Source organism: Coptis chinensis, chromosome 4 (assembly GCF_015680905.1).
Source record: "Coptis chinensis isolate HL-2020 chromosome 4, ASM1568090v1, whole genome shotgun sequence".
NCBI lineage: Eukaryota > Viridiplantae > Streptophyta > Magnoliopsida > Ranunculales > Ranunculaceae > Coptis > Coptis chinensis.
In genome coordinates, this window is record NC_141459.1 from 44,108,588 (window position 1) to 44,129,666 (window position 21,079).

General features: G+C 37.2%; 1 protein-coding gene and 1 long non-coding RNA gene across 2 annotated transcripts; one reads left to right on the forward strand and one right to left on the reverse strand.

Moving 5' to 3' along the window:
* Positions 1-525: 525 nt before the first annotated feature.
* LOC147503617 (F-box/kelch-repeat protein At3g23880-like) lies at positions 526-1,212 on the reverse strand. The gene has a single exon (XM_086604907.1). It carries the CDS (start codon positions 1,210-1,212, stop codon positions 526-528), a length of 687 nt encoding a protein of 228 aa, XP_086461033.1.
* A 16,759-nt stretch (positions 1,213-17,971) lies between these two features.
* LOC147503618 (uncharacterized) lies at positions 17,972-18,595 on the forward strand. The gene is made up of 2 exons (XR_015220220.1): positions 17,972-18,053; positions 18,148-18,595. It is a non-coding gene; the product is annotated as an uncharacterized LOC147503618 (long non-coding RNA).
* Positions 18,596-21,079: the final 2,484 nt, after the last annotated feature.

Below are 21,079 nucleotides of genomic sequence, written 5' to 3' on the forward strand. Positions count from 1 at the left end.
GTGACTTGCTCTAGTCTAATTTTTTGTTTTGCACGCATATAGATAATAATACTCGTATCAACAAAACCATTATTTAAATAATACGAATTCTTATATAGTTTCACTATATATTAAAAAAACATCACTTGCTTATTTTATCTTTAAAGCAATAGCTTATTCTAAGGAAATCGATGAAACACATATATATTAAAATTTCAAGAAGAGGGTTGCTTTACTAACTTGATTTTCACAGTCGGGGTAGCTTCAAACACAGGCTACAAAATTAAGGAAAGAAAAGATAAAAGAGTTTGAGGACTAAAGAAAGAATCATTAATCACAAAAAGAATTCAACCACAACAAACAAACAAAAAACATACCAATCAAGTATTTTGGTAGGCTACTGCATGAACCATGGTGAGAGTAGGCTTCCAACATAACTAAATATATCGTGAAACATAAACTCAGATTTTAGTTTACATTCTATAACTAAGTTTTGATTCGGGTCATACAACAGTAGTTGGCCATAATCTTTCCTAATTATAATCTCTATCCACTCTTTGCCAAACCTATTGGATGCAAGAATTCAAACAGCACACACATCTCGTTTTGCCCAACTTTAAACAGCTTCGTCCAAGAACCGGCAACACCATATTCTCCCATAACCCAAATATCAACTTCCTTTGCCTGGAACATATAGAACAAAGAAAGTAATCCACCCAAATCTCCAAGACTCACTCTGACCTCACCCGGATGACACACATAATTAAAATCCAAAACCGGCAATTGCATCTCATAAAAACACTCGTCCTTGAGATCAAAACAAACAGCAACACCCTTTGATTCAGAACCTAACCAATGTGTCACTCCATTAACAAGTACATAATATGTTTCTTCAAAACCCGACACCTTAGGTTTTTCTATGTCTCTCCATGTCCCTTCTATTCCTTTGAGGTTAACATTTTCTTGCTCCCAAATACCGACTTTAAAAGTGAACACACTTACAACACAATGCAGTTTACTACGGATCAATCTTATAATCTTGTACTCATTACTACTTTCACAATAACCAAATGCGAAATTAACGTTCTCGAGGGCAAATAGTCTTTTTCGAGGAAACTTGCTTTTAATAGTAATATAATTTTTTGTAAGAGGATTTAACACGTATAAGTTGAACGAATGGTTAGCTAAGCAACGACTTAAACATATTAAACCATTGCAAATGCCAACAACCATTGAAGCGGAAACCGGAATTTCTATTTTTATGGGATTGGAATTGGAGCTAACCTCTAAGTGGTAGAATTAGAATATTATGTGGTTGGGTCTAGTGACGAAGATGACGCTGGAACTGTGGACTTGGATTGAACGGGTGAGATGTAAATTGATAAACCTGAAATCGAATTTGAGTAAGTTAAGCCATTTTTTGCAAACGCAGTAGAATTTTATTAAGTGTATGGCTTCTACTTTTGAGAGTATTTCGTTGAAAATGATGTCTTCAGAGATTGTGTGTTTTAGGTCCTTTTCCACTCTATCTAATCACTTCATTATTCTCTTTAGGGACAGATGGAGAGATTATAAAAGGGGGGGAATCACAAATCAAAGAAGTTAGGTTTGTAAAGTACCAAGAGCTACATGACAGCAAACAAAAGAGAGGCTCCTAGAAGTTCGATACTCGCGTCATAACATCACCACAAAGCTTTCAATCACCTGAAAAACAAACAAACAAACAAACAAATAAGGTATCAAACGTGCATAGCAAGTATAGCTACCCAATAATTCATCAAGTTAGCGAAGAGAGAATGTAGCAAGAGAAACAACAAAAATGCAATTAATACTATACATACATGTACCCAAATAAAAGAGATATAACACATCAAAGCGTACCCGTATTAACTATCCTGTTAAAGAGCATCCATGCTATAAGACTTACCCAATGCATAGGTTCTCAAAGTGTATGAGAATGTATATACTTAACTACTTCTATAATATTCAAGATAGAAACCGTGACAACTTTACTTTAAGGGTTTTCCTTCAGATCCTTCTCCAAATTTAGCACGCTCATAATTAGTCCAATGCTACTATGAGTCAACGTACGCCGAAAGGATCAATTATGCTCATACGGAGCCAATCCACTTAATTACGGTGAAAATTTGTTACAAGTAAATAAGGTTAATTGGTAATCAAATAAAATAATAATCTCTAATTCGACAAAACCATCAATTTCTTACATGTAATTAGAGCTAATTTCGTGTTCAGTTGCAATAACAAACACTAATTCAACCAAACCCCCAATTTCTTACAAGCAATTACCCTTAACTGGTGTTCAATTGAAATAATAAATCATAATTGGAAAAAACAATCCCCAATTTATACTAGTAAGTACGATTAATTACTATTTAAATTGAAAAATAAACCATAATGTTTTTTATCAGTAAAAGTAAACCATAGTTAAACTAAAGCCCTAAATTTTGACATGGAATTAGGCTTTGGTCTCAACAATCCTTATTAAAAATTATGGGGTTTGGTCTCCACATTATTATATTGATTCAATTAAGTAGACAGAAACATGCAAATGATACCATGAAAGCCATACCTTTCGACAAGCGATACTAAACACGGTTGTTTTTTCGCGTTCTAACCAATCTTTTCAATGGATCCAACTTCACCAACTAAAAGTACCCAAATTGACTTGATACAATAACTAATTAAAAGATGAGGAGATGGGGTTAGCTGGGGTTATGGAGTAATGAACTAATGTAATGTGATTACGTGATGGCTGATGGACTTATGAAATGATTGGGTGTGATGAGGAGATAGATCAATCAGGTGATGGAGGGCTAGGGCTTTGGAAGTTGGAACGACTTCTTCTTTTTCATTAGCTTACAATTGTTTCCCGCGCTCTCGAAATATTCTGCCAGTTAACAACTTGGAATCTCACTAGAATTTGAAATGAAATATCAAATCAAAATTTAACATAACAAATCAACAGGAAATTGACACTTTCATCTAGGGATGTCCTGATGTCCATCAGGACTCCATCTTGCTCGAAACCCACCCAAAACCCGCACCGAACCCGACAAAACCCGAACCAGAACCTAGACCGAAATACATAGGGTAGGGTTTGGTCACAGTCTGTAAATTCGAACCGACTCGAGCCAGACCCGATAATTTAGCCCTAAACCCGTTAAAATAGCTAAAAACCCCAGAACCGAACCGAAACTGAACCCCAAATCTGGTTTCAATTGCATACTACTACTCTCATATAAAAGAATGAGTTAGATAAATATTTCGACTATGATTTCATTCGTGTTTATTTGTGATGAGTTATTCTATATTTAATATATTGGATTATGGAAAATTTTATGTCGGGATTTCCAATTTTTTCTGTAATTGAACGTGATCATGTATCTATAGTTCCTTCCGAGTCTCCCAACCCACACCGTATCAAAAGTCGTTGACCCAACCCCGTTGATCCGCACAATTTCAAGACTTTAACTCTAATATTTTTGAATTTTATTTATATTTTCTTTTAACTTTTGTAGCAATTTGGGAGATAAGAAACTTATGAGTTCAACATCAATTTAAATATTCAAGTTTGAACATTGCGCAAATATCAAGAGTTCAAATTCAACTTTTGAATTTTGGAGAAGATTAATCATTCATCCTTGTATTAATTTCGAATTCTTTCAGTTGATATTTTATTGTTTTGTACCATAGATCCTCGCTCCCATCTTCATTTTATCATGTTGTGGAAAATAATCAATTTACAAATGGTAAATCATGAGAAAGAAAATTCAAAATTTAAGATATGGCTTTGGGTTCAAGTTCAAGTTTTTTATTTTAGTTTATTTTTCATTGATCGATTCCATTTTTTTTCTATATGTTGTGAATTGGAAAGATATTATTACCTGCAGAATTAGAATTATAAAGTTTTTATTTGTGTAGGAAATAAAGATCTTCGTCATAGCCCAATCAAATCCCGAGCCCATGAGCTGAAGATGGCTATTTAAAGAATCAATAAGTGAAAGCTCATGGAATAAATTGTGCTATCAAGGATGGAAAGAAATCTACTAATTGAGGATAATTGCAACTACCTCCATATTTTATTACCATTTTCACCTCATGAAAACGATTATTTTGCAATTTTTTTGATTTTTGTTGATTGACAAGTTCTATACAACTGAATTAAATATTCAAACAATTCCATGCAACTTTTCAATGTAATAAAGAGCAACAAATTGGTCTATTGTAAGTGCCTTCTAGCCTTGTTGATAAAACCTTTGGGTGGTGACACCATAGGTCTGGGGTTCGAACCCCGCTACACACAATTGAGTTACTGATCTCTTTAAGAATAGGCTTGCTGACTCATCAAAGGTCTGGGGATCAAACCCTACCAGCATCAAAGTGTTACTGAACTCATTTAAAACAGGCTTGCCAATAAAAAAAACAAAACAAAACAAATTGTTCTATTTATTTATTTTGAATAAAATAAGATGTCTAGACTTTGGTTAATTTTATGCCTCTGTGTTGTGTTATATTTTATTTCGATGATACATACTATATACCATCAATTATTATACACGTCCTCCTCAGATCGTTTGGCTCATAGTTCGGCGATCTAAGTGGGTCGTTAGGGCCAGTTTCGTCTGTAGTACCAAAGTATGGATGGTACATCCTATATATCATCCATTATTATAAACAGTCCCATAAGATCGTTTGGCTCTATAGTCCAGCGATTTGAGTAGGTCGTTAAGGCCAGTTTCGTCTGTACTGTCAAAGTGTGGATGGTACATCCTATATACCATCCATTATTATAAACGGCCCATAAGATCGTTTGGCTCTATAGTCCAGCGATCTGAGTACATCGTTAAGGCCAGTTTCGTATGTACTGCCAAAGTGTGGATGGTACATCCTATATACCATCCATTATTATAAATGGCCCCATAAGATCGTTTGGCTATATAGTCCAGCGATCTGAGTAGGTCATTTAGGCCAGTTTCGTATGTACTACCAAAGTGTGGATGGTACATCCTATATACCATCCATTATTATAAACGAGCCCAGAAGATCGTTTGGCTCTATAGTCCAGCGAACTGAGCAGGTCGTTAAGGCCAGTTTCGTCTGCAATTCCAAAGCATGGATGGTACATACTATATACCAGCCATTATTTGGAATGCTACAAACCTTATACCATCCTGTTGAGCAACTAAGAATGCCGCAGTGAATAAAATTCCAAATCCAAACCAAATTCATATACGCACATCACATCAACTTCATATTAATATACATACAATCATATTCAAATTTAAACTCAAACTCACGTTCAAAATCAAATCATATTATATACATCAAACCATATTCCAACTCAAATTCAAACGCACATTTTCATATTCTAATTCATATACATCGCTTCAAATTCGAAATTCATAACTAATAACTTCAAACATATAAATTCAAACTTCAAATTCTAACTCATAACCCTAATCACCATCTACCCTACTCCAACTTTAGACACAACGATAACGCCCACCAATAAACTTGCATCGGGTCAAGTTTTCTGATAAAACATAAAATGAATAGTTTTACCTACGAAATAAAGCGATAAAACTCTAAACGTAAGTAAAACTAAATGCTTAGCTTATTTACGTGCCTAATTTATCAAAGATTTCTACTCTCAATCCTATGAGATATAGTGGAGTAGAGTGATTCGTTCCACTCCTAGTCCTTCCGCATGCTGTGTTATCACGTGTAATTACTCTACTTAAGGTCTAATGAGATATTTACGAAAAGGCAACTAGACTACGATGCAACTACCCACAAGATGCAACTAGTCGGTTATCAAAATAACTAAGGGAATGCTACGTTGATTCGATGATAAGGAGTTAGAGGGGGATTGATTCCACCTTAACTTCGACTTAATCCTATTAACGGCGAATCATCGTAATCCGAATTGAATCGCCGCGCGGCAACAATTGGTTCTTCCTAATCCCTAATTACACATGGCATTCCTACCAATTCATAACTAGCATGTGAACGATTAAACTCATTCTCATGGTGAACTAATCGTTTCTAGAGTGGAAAGGAAATTACGACGATTCTACAATAGTCGGAATCAAGCTTTCATCAAGGCTTCTCAACCCCCTCTAATGGAGGTTTAGCCGAGAATCATTACGCAATCATTTCCGATTAAAGTTAAACTAAACATGATATAAAGAATTGAAATTTACTAATCTAAATTAAACAATAATTAAAATCTCATTAATAACTAAGAATTGAATAATAAGTAGTAAATGAATCAGATCTAACACAAATATAAATGACAAGAATCGAAATTTAACAACTAGCTATTTTATTAATCAAACTAATTAAGAGTAATGATTCTAATAGTTTAATCTAAAACAAGAATTGGATTTGAAATTAAACTTAATTAAAACAATTAAATCTAGATCTAGAAGCTATTCTAATGGCTACTTTCTATTCTAAGCTCCTTTATTTTCTAACCTAAAAATCTACTATTCTCTACTAAAAAATCTACCCTTAACAAAGAGCTAAGCTTTTGTTTTTTTATACTTTCAGATCCAAAAATCGTGCATGGGCTTGGAGCCATGTTTTGGGCCAGAGAATCAGGCCCAAAACCCAATTCTTTCAGTCCAAAAAGGCCTCTTCAGCTGTAGTTGGCTTCAACAGACTTTTCGTCCACTTTTGCTCCTCTGATTGGATCATAGCTTAGACCATTGGAAAGCTCTTTCCGAGCCTGTCGTTTTGACATAAGGTAGACCCCATTCCGAGGTCTGAGTCCAAAGATATGGCCTTTGGAAGTTCTCACGACTTTGTGTCTTTGTTTCCTCAGCGTCGACTTTTCAGCTTTTGACCGGGCTTTAGAAAGGCTTTGTCTTCTTGAATCTTGGCCTTTAATCACGGAACTCCTTAGTAACCGACCTTTTCTCCTTTATCTCTCTAAAGTGGCACATAATGGACTTTGAAGCCTGAAATGCATAAAAACACGTAATCAGTGTTAACTCTTAATTATTACTCACATAATTGGTCTAAAAGTATGTTTGTTAAAGGGTTAAAACTACAGTTTTGGGCTCTTATCAAACCACCCCCAAATAGCATTTTTCTTGTCCTCAAGCAAAGATGAGAAATTAGAATAAGTGACCAAAAATGGAGTTCTAACTACTCTCGTTTCGCTGAGTGCGATTGCATTGACCATATGCAACAAGACCTTAAACCACTAGGAATTCCCTAGTGGAGGAGTTATAGCCTCGTGAGAGTTTTCCAGTGAAGGTACTCAAAAACTTCATCTATACTACAACGACTAAGAAATAAAACTATTGTTTCCTTATTCATGCTCCAAATTATCTATACCTCTCATTAGCAATGTATATAGAGTAATCAAGTCGAAACCTAAGCTAATATATGCATAATAATCAATCATCTATAATAAACATATATACAATGAGTAATACTATGAAATGCAATAGCAGGTCCGTTTCTGAAACTCGGAATAGCGTCCTTAAGTAGGTTCTCACAATAATAGTCAAGATACAACACTCTAATTTTTTCCACTCAAGTTTCGCTACTCTAGTGCGCAGTGGGCACACTTTACCTTACAATCTCAATGACAACAAGGAAGCCGGAGTCGATCAAACACATCTGCCACTTACTATCACACTAACTTATTCCTAATTGAGCTAGAGGTCTTTATTAGGTGTCATGGGGATTAGGAGATGGTTTAAGAAGGAAGGAAATGGATATTCAAAAGGAAAAGTCCTGAGATAATAGAGTCTTCATATTATGTAACTTAGAGAAAACCTTGTTATTTTCTTTTGCTTCTATACTTTGTTTCCATCCTTAGCCATATTTTTTTTTCCCTTTTCTTTACTTTGGCTTTTGACTCCCTTTTTATTCTTCTTTTTTGGAGTTTTTATTTTATTTCTATTTTTATTTTTCTTTTTTTTGATGGAAACTTCTTTTCTTTATTTTCCTCAAGCAATTAACTAACTTTTTGTTTACACGTGTTTTTCTCTTCTTCTTTCTTCCTCATTCTATTCTCGGACTTATCTTAATTGGGTAAGTTGAATATTTTTTTTTTATTTTGTAACAGGGTAAAGGATTTGTGGTTTATGAAAGGCTAAAGAAAGGCTCGAGGGGCTTACTAGCGGAAAATAATTCATAGGTTTGAATTTCTCGGCTATATCGATCCAAAGAGGGCCTAAATTCTCGCTTAGGATATGGTTTAGTGATCAAGCAAGTGGACGCAGATATCTCTATCCGATTTTACTTCTCCCTTGTGTCATTTCTCAAATGTTTCGCTCATATAAGGCTTTTAGGCTATATTCTCACAGGATTTGTAGAATAAGTACTCTAGCCTAGATTTCAGAAACTTACTACTAACAATCATCGATACTCATGTAATATATTTATAAATAGATGCAAAGATTATTACCTACATATTAACCTATGTTTCTAAAAATTATTCTGATGCAAAAGCTACGTGAGATTTCTAGATTGTTAAGAGCATAGAGAAGGAAAACAATACCACTATTCCTAAGTGCATAGTATGAACTTATTTATTTATATTTTTGAATTTTTAAAATTTTAACTAGAAAACAAATGCATATTAACTCTATCTATATCCTAACAGATGCCTTAATTACACGTGTTTCTATGCCCCCCCCCCCAAACAAGAAGCATGCGTTGTTCTTAAAGCATTTAAATAAAGGGGGTAGGAAAAATATCATTGAAATGCGTAAAATTCAGGGATATCTGCAAAACAAAGTTAGAACGTACTAATATAGGAAATAAACCGACGAACTCTATAATGAGTTCTACCCATTATGGGGTTAACAAGAATGAAATTGCTTGGGACATAAGCAGACACTAACTAGAATGAAAACTTACCTTATCTCCCGCATTACTCATCCTCTTCTTCCATAAAGAAGTGAGGTTCCTTTAGTCCCCGCCATGCCATGATAATTTGCCAGGCTTCCCGCCATTTATCATCTATTATTGCTAACCTATTAAGAGACACTTGGTCTGATGGGGTGTAGGGTGCAACCTGATGAGGTTGTATCCTCCACCCTTGCCAAGTCATTGCACGAAAGGATCGAATAATACTATTGGTGGGTCGTAATCGCGGTCCAATCGTAATCCAATCCGCGAAAACGCGTGTACAAAAAACAGGAAAGAAACATAGCATAATATGGGAAACTAGAACGGGCATAAGAAGGAACTTATGCCTCATGCTATGGGATCGAGCTAAACTAGACATCAAGGTTCGAGGAAGGTCATGACACATACGTCCCGTGGCTAAAGCAAGGAAAACGCTGCAAGTGGCATCATTCACGTAAGAAAAACGCCATTCCCTAAAATGTTTAGCATGATCCAAAACATAACAGTTCCTATGTTCATGGACAGGCTACCAAAAGCGACGTTATAGTCCCCTTGGTCCTCGATACGGAAAATGCCTGTGCCGTACGACTCATGCAAGAACTCGTAAGTGTAGACATACATATTATCCACCCAATAGCACCATGGGTCTTGTATTTCAGCGGGCATAGCAAGTCCAAGAACAAATGCTAGCAAGAACACGTAATTTCCATTGGTTCATTATCAATGTTGATGGAGAACACTTGTTCTCCATCCGGTCTTTCAAAGAAAATGCAGTTATCGTAAAAATAAGATGCTAGTGTTGGAGAATAAAGTGCATCGTCTTACCATAAGCGGCTCCCACCCAACGTATGTGATTGCCTCACAAAACCAAGCACCATAAGTAGTGCTTTGGAACAAATCTTGAAAGATCGTTCCGGTATCAATGTTGGAGATGTCATCTCAAACTTACGCCTGGAATAGTTACTTAATGATCCGGATACTTCCCCGCGAAACACCGGAAATTTTTCTGTCCCGCGAAGTCGTATGCGAAAAGTCGCCCTGAATAGTTGGAATTTCCAGTGTTTGGCGCTGGTCGCTTCAAATGCCTTGCTTGAAAAGTCTTTCGACAAAAATTCAGAAAAAAATATGCAGAGCGAAGTGCGCATCCTCAGAAAAGGCCGGAGTTCTTGAAACTTCGAAAATGAGCGAAAACGTGGGAATCGTGGGAGGAAAGGTGAGTGATGGAGTTTAGGTGTAGTGTGAGTTGTGAGTGTAGAATGTATAAAGTTTATATAGGTTTTAAGTTGCTAAAACGGATCGGAAAGTTGCCAAAACTAATTACGGCAGACTTCCTCGAAATCCTAAAATTTCCAAACCCGAAACGGAAACAACTCATTATCTTGATTCTAATTCAAACCTAGTATCTTTTAGGTTGAATTTATGATAGAATCTACCTATTTAATCTAGATTTCATCCTACCCTTATACTTATTCCTGGATATGCCTAATCGGCCATATTTTCACCTTGACTCCATAATAAATTCTAACACGAGGTTATATAAAAATCATGCTGGAATAGATAAAACCACCCCCAAACAATTTGGGAAGGTGGGATCAATATGAGACAACCACGCATAATAAAAATAACCGCATTATATTAAAATTTTCATTCGGAGTACATTTCACTACAAAATTCAAATTACGGAAATAAAACTTACATTAAAATAAATAACAATAATGAAACTACAAATAAACATAAAAACATCAAACGATGTTATCCCTAACTACTCCGGTACTGGTTGCGGAGGGCACACGGTCCGGAGACTGCTCCTGGGCTCCTGATGGGCCAGCACCATTAGCCCTTCCGGCGACGACGCCGTGCCTCGATGGTGTGTCCTCGGAAGAGAGTCCCCGTGGAGGTGGGAATCGTGTAAGCATCTCTTCCCGGGCCGGCGCCGATCTTCTAGCTCGGCCTCATCTCGTTCCCACCTCTCATCCTCTCTCTACGTAACGGATCTCGGTTATGATGCATCGTTGCTGCCGAGTCCGGAGGTCTTCTTCGAGATGGTGTTGAGCTTAACGCGTGCCACGATGAATCACAGCCATGCGTTAAGGCCCGACCAACACCTCTCCAAGGCATCCGTGATCAAAACAAGTCAAATCCTCCTCATCCTCCGAGGCATTCTGATTTCCCCGACCTCCTCGGCATTCGATCTCCACCATCCTCTTCTTCTTCTTCTATCCTCAGCCAACCTCCAAACTCGTTGGACACACTCATTATAGATGCGAGGGTTACGGTGTAGGGTGATGTAAGTCCTATCGGTCGCTGAGCTACTCTCAACTTCAACATGATCTTGGTTATCAACATAGGGAGAGGGGCAATGCACTTCCCTACTCCCCTAATCATGCTAAGTAAAACTCCAAGATGCAGAACTCATACTTCTGCTCCCCGAGTATCCATAAGATGTGGAGGCAATTCAGCCGATGTCGCCGACCTTCTCCTTCCCTCAGACTTTCCGACCAATCCATCGAGTCTGCAGCCACCGGTTTGGTCCTAAGGGAAGCCCGAAACACAATGCGACCTCGCATTGTAGTTCCCTTCAAGAATCGCTTGTCTGGCTCATCAATGGCTCTACCCCATGTTGGGACTCCTGCAACGCGACATCAAATGGATTCTAGGCGGGATGCCTAGAATCTCGACCCAACAACCCGTCGTCACTTCTTTCCTCCTCTTCGCCACCACAATAAAAATCCCCGTCCCTTCCAACTCCCTCGTATTGTAGAACCGTCGGACTAAGTCCTCGTGATAATAGGCTTCAGTCGAGTACCACAAGCTATTCCAGTCTCGACTGATCATTTCATCACCGTAAAATGGCGCGAAGTGGTCGCCTGTAAAAGCTTGCTCCGGCAAAATTCGGCGTTGTTGAGCCATTGGTGTTTGGAATGTAGTGGGGGTTTAAATGGGATGAGGTGGTTTTTGCTTATTTAATTTGGTGGAGGTGGTGGTAGGGCACGTTTGCAGTCGATTTGGGTTGGGTATTGATTGTGGGTGTGGGTTAATTTATGTTTTCTTTTATTTTTTTTTTTTTTTTTTAGGTTTTGTTTTAAGCTTTGGGCGTTAATGGCGGATTGTGGAAGATGATCGCGACTGTTGGTGAAGGTAAGGGCGCGGGTTGGGCCCAAGCCCAAATCGAAATTTGTGATTTTTTTCGATTTTTTGCGAAACTTCAAATCAAAATTGCCGCTTCGTTACCGGTCCGATTTTTGCGAATGAGTTATGGAAATGATCAGGAGAGAATTTCCAATCCAATGATCCATAAAACACTCTATTCCGACCATGGATGACATATAAGATAGTGGAAAATGCCTCGAAGTGCGTGCATGACGTACGTTATGCGAACAATTGGACTCTAAAATCATGGATTATGTCAACCCGAATCGTAATACAATTAAACGGCCTAAGCAACTGTAATGGGACATAAACATTCTAGGACGGAAACACCGAACACCCCACCCTCAAACAAATTTTTTACAACGGAGCTTAGAAAATTTGTTTTTAGCAGTGGGTCTTTTAAAGTCAGATTCCCGAGACTTCCTATATTACTATGTTTATTCTTTAATATATATATATATATGTTTATTCTTTAAAGTCAGATTCTCGAGACTTCCTATATATATTTATTTATTTTTAATTTTAAAAAGAAAACAATAAACAAGAAGGACATAATTCACCCCATAAAGAAACATGACTCAAAAATCCGAGAAAACATACAAGAGTGGAAAACGTGAATTATGTTTAAACGTGGACTTATGATCCGGTACTTACAGCCACACACTCCGTAGGGAGGGCCCGGTTACCTTAATGGTGCACTCATCAATATGTGGAAATGAAAGGAAATGCACCAAACACAAAAGTTGAGTCGTTTATAGTCAGATACTCGAGACTTATCTAAACATATGTATGAACATGCAGTTTATCATATATCAACAACCGAAATAGTTGTGGATCATTCCATAAATAAATATCACAGAAAACATATCCAAACACAATCAAGCACCAAGATTTCCTATGACGCAACCTAGTAAAATGAAAGCTTAAGTCGGATAACCCTATTACTTAACCTAGCATGCACCTTTTTTTTCATTTTTGAACGAGAGGGTGTCCTAGTGAATAAGTGTGGAAGAGTGAATGGTTGTGGAGAATATGGTGGATATGGGTAAGTTGTAGAAGGAAAGCATGGAAAAAATGAGGATGTGGGTTTAGCACAAAACTCATTCATAGTGTAGGTAGGGACTGTCTCAAGTCTGAAAATGAAGGTGTCACACGCTTTTGTCTTCTCAAGTATTTGTTTACTAGGTGAATTTAAAAATTATGAAGCACAGAAGAAACAACAGGATCGAAAGTGCAAACTCGAGATTCCTTTGAAAGGGTGGAAGGAGGGGAGATGAGGTGGATGTTGTTGAAAGTAGTTCTTGATAGGGTGAATTATCACCTGCTCTAAGAAACTCATCGAATTGCTCATCTAGATTGGTCATATCCTCGTTACTATGATAGTCCTCTACATCTTTGAGAAAGTCATCTATCTCATCCTCATCCGTAATATGTGTATCGACTAGTGTAGGGATGGAAATGTTGGAGTCTGAACTTCCAAAGGAAAGAAATTTGGGCATATGATTATCCGGGGAACGTGTTGTTGAAATAATCTCGGTAAAGCTCTCGATCATGCTAACCTCTCCATCTATAGATCGAATCGGGTAACCGCGTGTCTTTGTTTTAAAACATTGACTTCAAATGACAAGATGGCCAAAAGACATGGACATTGAACCATCGCGGCAATTAATGAAAGCGCGTTGGCGGTTGCCGAAAGGGCGCCCTAAGATGATCGGACAGAGTCGCTAATCGACTTACGTCGAGGATGACAAAATCAGCCGGATAGTAAAAATCCTGAATTTTTACCGAGAACATTTTCGGCGACACCCTTAGGATACTTAATATACCGATCAGCTAATTGCAACGTCATTTTAGTTGGGTTGCATCTCGCCTAGACCTATTTTTCTATACAAATAAAACGGGGGAGTAAGTTAACGCTTAGCCCCAAGTCTAATAACGCGGTCGTCGTATAAGAATCTCCTAAGGTGCATTTATGCAAGAGAGGGCGACCCGACCGAGGTCCTTGTACTTAACAATTCCGTTATGTTCGGATAAAGTTGGGAATTGTTCTGCGGTAAAAGGTGTCTTTTGGTATATTGGTCTTACGCCTAGTAGTACACAATTCCTTAAGAAACTTAGCATGGTGTGGTAGCTTTTTATAGCTTCGAGGAAGGGAAGGTTTATAGTTAGATTCTTGAAAACATCCCTAATCTCCTCATAATTTGTATCCCTAGTTAACACGGCTAATTTTTGTGGAAACGGCGGTTTCGTTTATATTTAGCAATGGTATCACCGGATGTTTAACCGTGGCTTTCTGTTTCTTAGGTTGTGTTGTGGCGGGGTACCTCTACGTTGGTATGCTCTTCAGTTTCTATTTCGGTATCTAGTAAAATAGCGGTGTAGGGCGATATCGGTAGGGTAACTATAGGCATAGTTACTTTGTTTTCAACCACTCTGCCGAGCGGAGAGTGGTGATGGCCTTTAGCTCACCTACATTTTCATATTCATTACTAGTATTATCGGTTACCTCAAAGGCTGTATTTGTTGTTTTAGTATTAGGTATTGCGTGACACGGAAACATACCTTTGGGTTGGGCTTTATCTTGAGCCAACCGTTGGGTTAAATTATTAATGGATTGTAGAAGCTGTTGGTTAGATTGAGCCATGGTTTGGAAAAAGTTTTTGGCTCACTTGTATGAAGGTGTCAAGACGATCCGGTTGTGTGGGTGTAGTAGTCACGGGTGGTGTGGACCGAACTATTTCCGTGAATTATTTATGGGTGGATTTTGATAGTTATTATTTATCTAACGATACCTCTATTAGTATTATAATTATTATAACTACCTTGACTTTGTGTTTGACCTTGTCGAGGTTGCACTTGGTTGTTATAATTATTGAAATTCCCCGACCACGCCCTTGTCGTAGTGGGGCTTGGTTAAAGCCGTCGTGGGGCCTAACATATTGATTATTGTACCCTTGAGGTGTGGCGTGTTGGTTATTTTTCCAACCGAAGTTGGGATTTTGTCTCCAAAGGGCGTTAGGTTCACTATTAATAGAACAAGCCTGTTCATAGGCTATAGGACGATGGGAGTCGGGATGCTCGGGGCTCCAACCGAAACTACATGAATTTGAATTTACATTCATGACGGGGATAGGCTTTTGTTGAACGAAATGGCCTCTACCTTTTAGTGAGTGATTCGATTAAAGTTTTAAGCTCGAATCGTGTTTAATTTCAAACATACCGCGGCCTTAACTGTATTTGATGAACTAGCGGGCGGTGGATATCATCACTACCCCCGTTGTTATTTAAACTTTAGTTTGATCCTCTAAAATTTATAAGCCTCCGAGGCTCCTTTGCTTAAGAAACTACCCCATTCATTATGTCTAGGACTTCTTTATGGTGGTGTAGAAGTCCTTTGAAAAAGGCACGAACTAACGTGTCTTTTGCTAAGTTATAATGTGGACACTCTATAAGGAGATCGGTGAAACGATTCCAAGCCTCTCGAAAATGATTCATGAGGATTTTGTCGAAAAAAATGAATCTTGGAAAGCATCTCGTCCGTCTTTAGGGGTGGGTAAAATGTTCCATAAACAAATGAACAAGTTTAGCCCATGAGTCCACGAGAATTAGGCGTTTGGGCGCTTAACCAAGACGCCGCTTTATCGGCTAAGGTGAAAGGGAATACCCCGAGTTTAATTTGTTCCGCACCAACCGTGGGATGGTGGAATGTTGTTAGGACTTGTTCAATCCTACACATGTCGATAAGGTTTTCATGGTCTAATCCATGAAAACGGGTAACAAATTAAAATATTTGGGGATTCGAAATCCCCAATCGGTCCGCTAGAACGATGCAAGATTTGGGGCTATCGCTCAAGGCTTTGTAGAAGTCAGAGAGAGGAGTCTCTTCATCGTCGGGCATTGTGTTAGGTGATGTGTGTGAAATAGTAGCTAGAGGTGTAGTGGGTGGTATTCTAGATAGACTTGTTTGTTGACGTTGTTGTGTAATTACGTTCTGTGTTTTTGTTCGGCCAGACCTTAATCTCATACAAGGCTAAAACCAAACTTAGCTAAACACATCAACACTCCAAACAATTCTGATATACTAGTATAAAACTCTAACAGAGATGATCACGAGGTGTGGAAGAAAGGAATACCTGATTGCGTCCTTACTTCGCTTATGAATAGCGTCTTGTTTACACGTGTTCAGTGTATATAACAGGTTAGAACACTAAAAAATTTGAAAAATCAAAGTTCGAGTCAAAACTGTTGAAATCCGGAAAAATTAACAAAGGGCGGCGGGTGCCGCATAGGAAGCGCGTCGCTCGGGTAAATTTTCAAATTACAGTGTTTTTAGGGCGGGTCGGCAAATCAGCTTCAGGGTATAAAGGCGCAGTCGCGCTCATTCGGCCTTGCGTTCGATTATAATTTCTCGCTGAAATTTTTCAACGATGAAACAGAAAGCCACAGTATGAATCAAACACGGGTGGGTGGGTGAAATGGGACTTTTAAGAAAAGTACTTACACTACGAAAACAATGCAAGAAATGGGGCTCAACCCCTTGGTTTGAATCCGGATGAGTGTAAACCCCTTCCTATCGACCCATATCACATAACCTCCCTATTTATCGGCCCATATCACAAAAACTCCCTGCTTTCTAATATCAGCGAAATTCCAATCTGATTTCTATTTCCTATTTTATTTTATTACCCGTTTTACCCTTTTCCCATATTCATTGTAATTTTGACCATGAAGAACCAAGAAATTGGGCTCAGCCTTTTTTTGAAGAAGAAGTGAAAAACGAGAAATCCCCACTTTCTGAGTTTCTTGAATCACATTCAGAGGCAATTGATGCATTGAAGTCTTTACTAGAACGTAAACTAGAAGGCGGAGAAGACGAAGAAGCGTTGCAGATTTTTTCGGTAAAGAGTTGTGGGATTCGTCTTTGGGTTAGTAGTCGCTGCATTGATTAACGATTTGTCCCGGGTATATATCGAGGTCGGTGGCTGGTTCGTATGATAGTGAGGGGTTCGCGATTTTAAACTTTGTTGTTGACTTTTTATTTGTTTGTTAAAGTCTGTTAACACCGGTTCACTTGCTTGGAGTTTGGCTTCCACGTTTGGGTATTTTTATATGGTTTCGGCTTGGGGTGGTTATGTTTTATTATTAATTTGATTCCGTTGTATGTTTTGGTTCTTTTGATTACTGGGAGGTATTCAATGCGGTTTGTGTCGTGGTCTATAATTGTATGTATGTGTTGGGAATGCTTTGCTTGCTATGCAAATTCAGTTTGTTGGGTTTCGAGATGTTCACCGAGAGCATATGGCGGCAATGGGAGTGTTTTTCTTATTGCAGTTTTTTTCTTTTGTCTAAATTTTTAGCTTTGACTCCTCATTGATATGCATATCACATCTCCTCATATAGTGATATGCAAGAACGTTTTCAATATGCAACAAACTATTTGGTTCAGTAACATAGGCATACAATCCTTCCATTCCACACAATTTTTTATAAGATGCCTAGGCGAGACGTGGTGTCATGGAATGCAATGTTAGCGTGTTATGCACAGAGTGGTAAATCGAATGAGGTTATGGAATTGTTTAATGAGATGCGGGATTTGGGTGTCAAACCGACTGAGGCTACTGTCGTTAGCCTGTCATCGGCTTGTTGGCATTTAGGTGCACTAGATCAAGGAGCTAGTTTACATGCTTATATTAGTGAGCATAAGATTGGATTAACTACTATTATGGGTACGACACTGGTAGATATGTATGCTAGATGTGGAAGCATTTCTCTAGCCACTGAAGTCTTTTACTCTATAGAACTTAAGGATGTTCTTACTTGGAACACCATCATAACTGGCATGGCCATGCATGGACATGCTGCGGAAGCTCTTCGACTTTTTAAAGAGATGCAAGAGGCTGGTGTATGTCCTGATGACATAACTTTTGTAGCTATGCTTAGTGCATGTAGTCAAGTGGAGAAGTTGTTCCATCTGACCTCTGGGCATGGAGAAAGTATGGTCATAAACCAATCAAAGGTTCTCCTTATCCTAGGTATGTATACCCTATGAATGTCACATTAATTAATTTGTAAAGTATCTAATGAACAAATATAACAGTTTTTTTTTTTCTTGTGACCACAAAACAGGCTTCGGTACACAGATGCAAGGCTATTATTGACATGAAGGAGAAGGAACGTCTAGTCTACCCAGCTGTCATGAATGATGAAACCTTGCATGAACATGTGGAAATGGTTGGCAGACACTTACTCGGTTCCGAGAATGTCAAGTTGTGTAACAAGGTGTTGGCAAGTGAAGACTTTGCTTTCTATCAAGAAGTGATTCCTGGTGTAATGTTTAGTATTGGAATCAGAAACGAGGAGTTGGGTTCAGTTCACTCGCCACACTCCCCTTATTTTTTCCTTGATGAAGATGCCCTTCCCATCGGGGCTGCTGTCCACACTGCGCTTGCAGAGATTTCTGATTTTCATGTGGAAATTTAAATTTACATAGTAGTTTGACATATGAAAATTTAATTTTACATTGTAGTTTGATATATGAAAATTTAAATTTACGTAATAGATTTGTGAAACAAAACATGTCTGACGAAAAAACATTTGTACTATGCAAAATTAAATTTACATAGTCACTAGAGCTATGAAAACTTAAATTTACATAGTAACTTGATCTATGAAAATTTAAATTTATTTAGAAGAGTGTGTTTACATGCAAGTATGCAACACAAATAAGAAACTATGCATGATAAATTGTTTTCACATAACATTTCTTTGAAATTGACCAATCTAATATCTGACAAACGAACTCATGTAATTTTATACAACCTGTTAAAATGTATTTTCACACAGAACTTATCTATGTAAATTTAAATTTACACAATAATTTGATCTATGAAAAGTTAAATTTTCATAGAGAAAACAGATCATAACCTATGCAAAATTATTTTTACACAATATATTTTTGAAACAAAACAAACCCAACTGTTTTACCAACTGAAAAGATAAAACAGATTCCCATTACATCATTTACCAACAACACATTAAGCCAAAATAGCCTTTTTACATCCAGAATTCTAACAATTGTAGTCATTACATCAAAGATCTAATAACAAATCCACCAAGAACTGATTAAACAAAAATCAACTCATCATTTCTTGCATTCTTCTTTTGGATCCCATATTCATTGTTGAGATATGGTCCTCAGCTCTAAGCCTTTTCTTAAAATCTGCTACAACCCCAAGCGTAGGTAATGCAGAAGCTCTAAAGGTCTTGTACGACTTATTCTCGTTTTCCTTCTGTTACAATGAGAGAAAACCAATTAATAACAAAGACTATCTATGCAAAGTTTAAAATAACATAAATAAATTAATACGCAAATTTAAAAGTGCAGAGTAAAACTACTATGCACATTTAAGAATCTTGAGTAAAACTACTATACAAATTTAAGAATACAGAGTAAAACTATCACCACATATTACACAAACATGAAAAAACAGAGTAAAAACACTACGCAAATTTAAGAATATAGAGAAAAAACTACTACAAAAATATAAAAATGCATGGTAAAACTACTACATACACAAACATAAAAATTCATAATAAACCCAAACTTGAAATTGCAAAACTATGAAAACTATAAAATACAGAGTGAAATCACTAAACAAATGTAAATTCGTATTTACAAACTAACTCACATATGAAAATTCATTTTTTCATACAAATTTCTAAAAATAGGATTAAAGGTTGAAGATTCTCACCAGATTTGGTTTGTTTGCCGTAGTTTTTGGAGCAGACATCTTCTTAATTTAATCTCCATCTCTTCTAGAACTTGAAAGTTTGATTTTTTGTTTGCAAAATTATTGTTTTCCCAAAGAAGTCGGAGATTTTCCAATGGGTTATGGTTTAGATATGTTTTTTAAAGAACCAAACTTCTTGTTTTGATTTTGGTAGTGTTTTATGACAAAGAAATTGATATTTCACATCTGAATAGCGAGATGTTTCTACACTAATTCAAAAATAAGAAATTTTTGGAACTGAAATAGAGAACAGAAGAAGGTGGACTTTGGTGTAGATGACGGGGGTATTCAGTCATTATTAGTTTTATTTTCTTATTTCAAAAAACAGGGAGGTTTTGTGGATTAGTCCGCAAGCGAGGGTTTTTTAAGTAACTGAATCAAGTTGAGGGAGATTTATCCCAAAACCTGGAAAACAATGCGAAAGTGCAACTAAGATGGCAGCAGCGCCATTTGATAAAACATAAAATGAATAGTTTTACCTACGAAATAAAGCGATGAAACTATAAACGTAAGTAAAACTAAACGCTTAGCTTATTTACGTGCCTAATTTATCAAAGATTTCTACTCTCAATCCTATGAGATATAGTGAAGTAGAGTGATTCGTTCCACTCCTAGTCCTTCCGCATGCTGTGTTATCACGTGTAATTACTCTACTTAAGGTCTAATGAGAGATTTACGAAAAGGCAACTAGACTACGATGCAACTACCCACAAGATGCAACTAGTCGGTTATCAAAATAACTAAGGGAATGCTACGTTGATTCGATGATAAGGAGTTAGAGGGGATTGATTCCACCTTAACTTCGACTTAATCCTATTAACGACGAATTTAATCGTAATCCGAATTGAATCGCCGCAACAATTGGTTCTTCCTAATCCCTAATTACACATGGCATTCCTACCAATTCATAACTAGCATGTGAACGATTAAACTCATTCTCATGGTGAACTAATCGTTCTAGAGTGGAAAGGAAATTACGGCGATTCTACGATAGTCGAATCAAGCTTTCATCAAAGCTTCTCAACCCCTCTAATGGAGGTTTAGCCGAGAATCATTACGCAATCATTTCGATTAAAGTTAAACTAAACATGATATAAAGAATTGAAATTTACTAATCTAAATTAAACAATAATTAAAATCTTATTAATAACTAAGAATTGAATAACAAGTAGTAAATGAATCAGATCTAACACAAATGTAAATGACAAGAATCGAAATTTAACAACTAGCTATTTTATTAATCAAACTAATTAAGAGTAATGATTCTA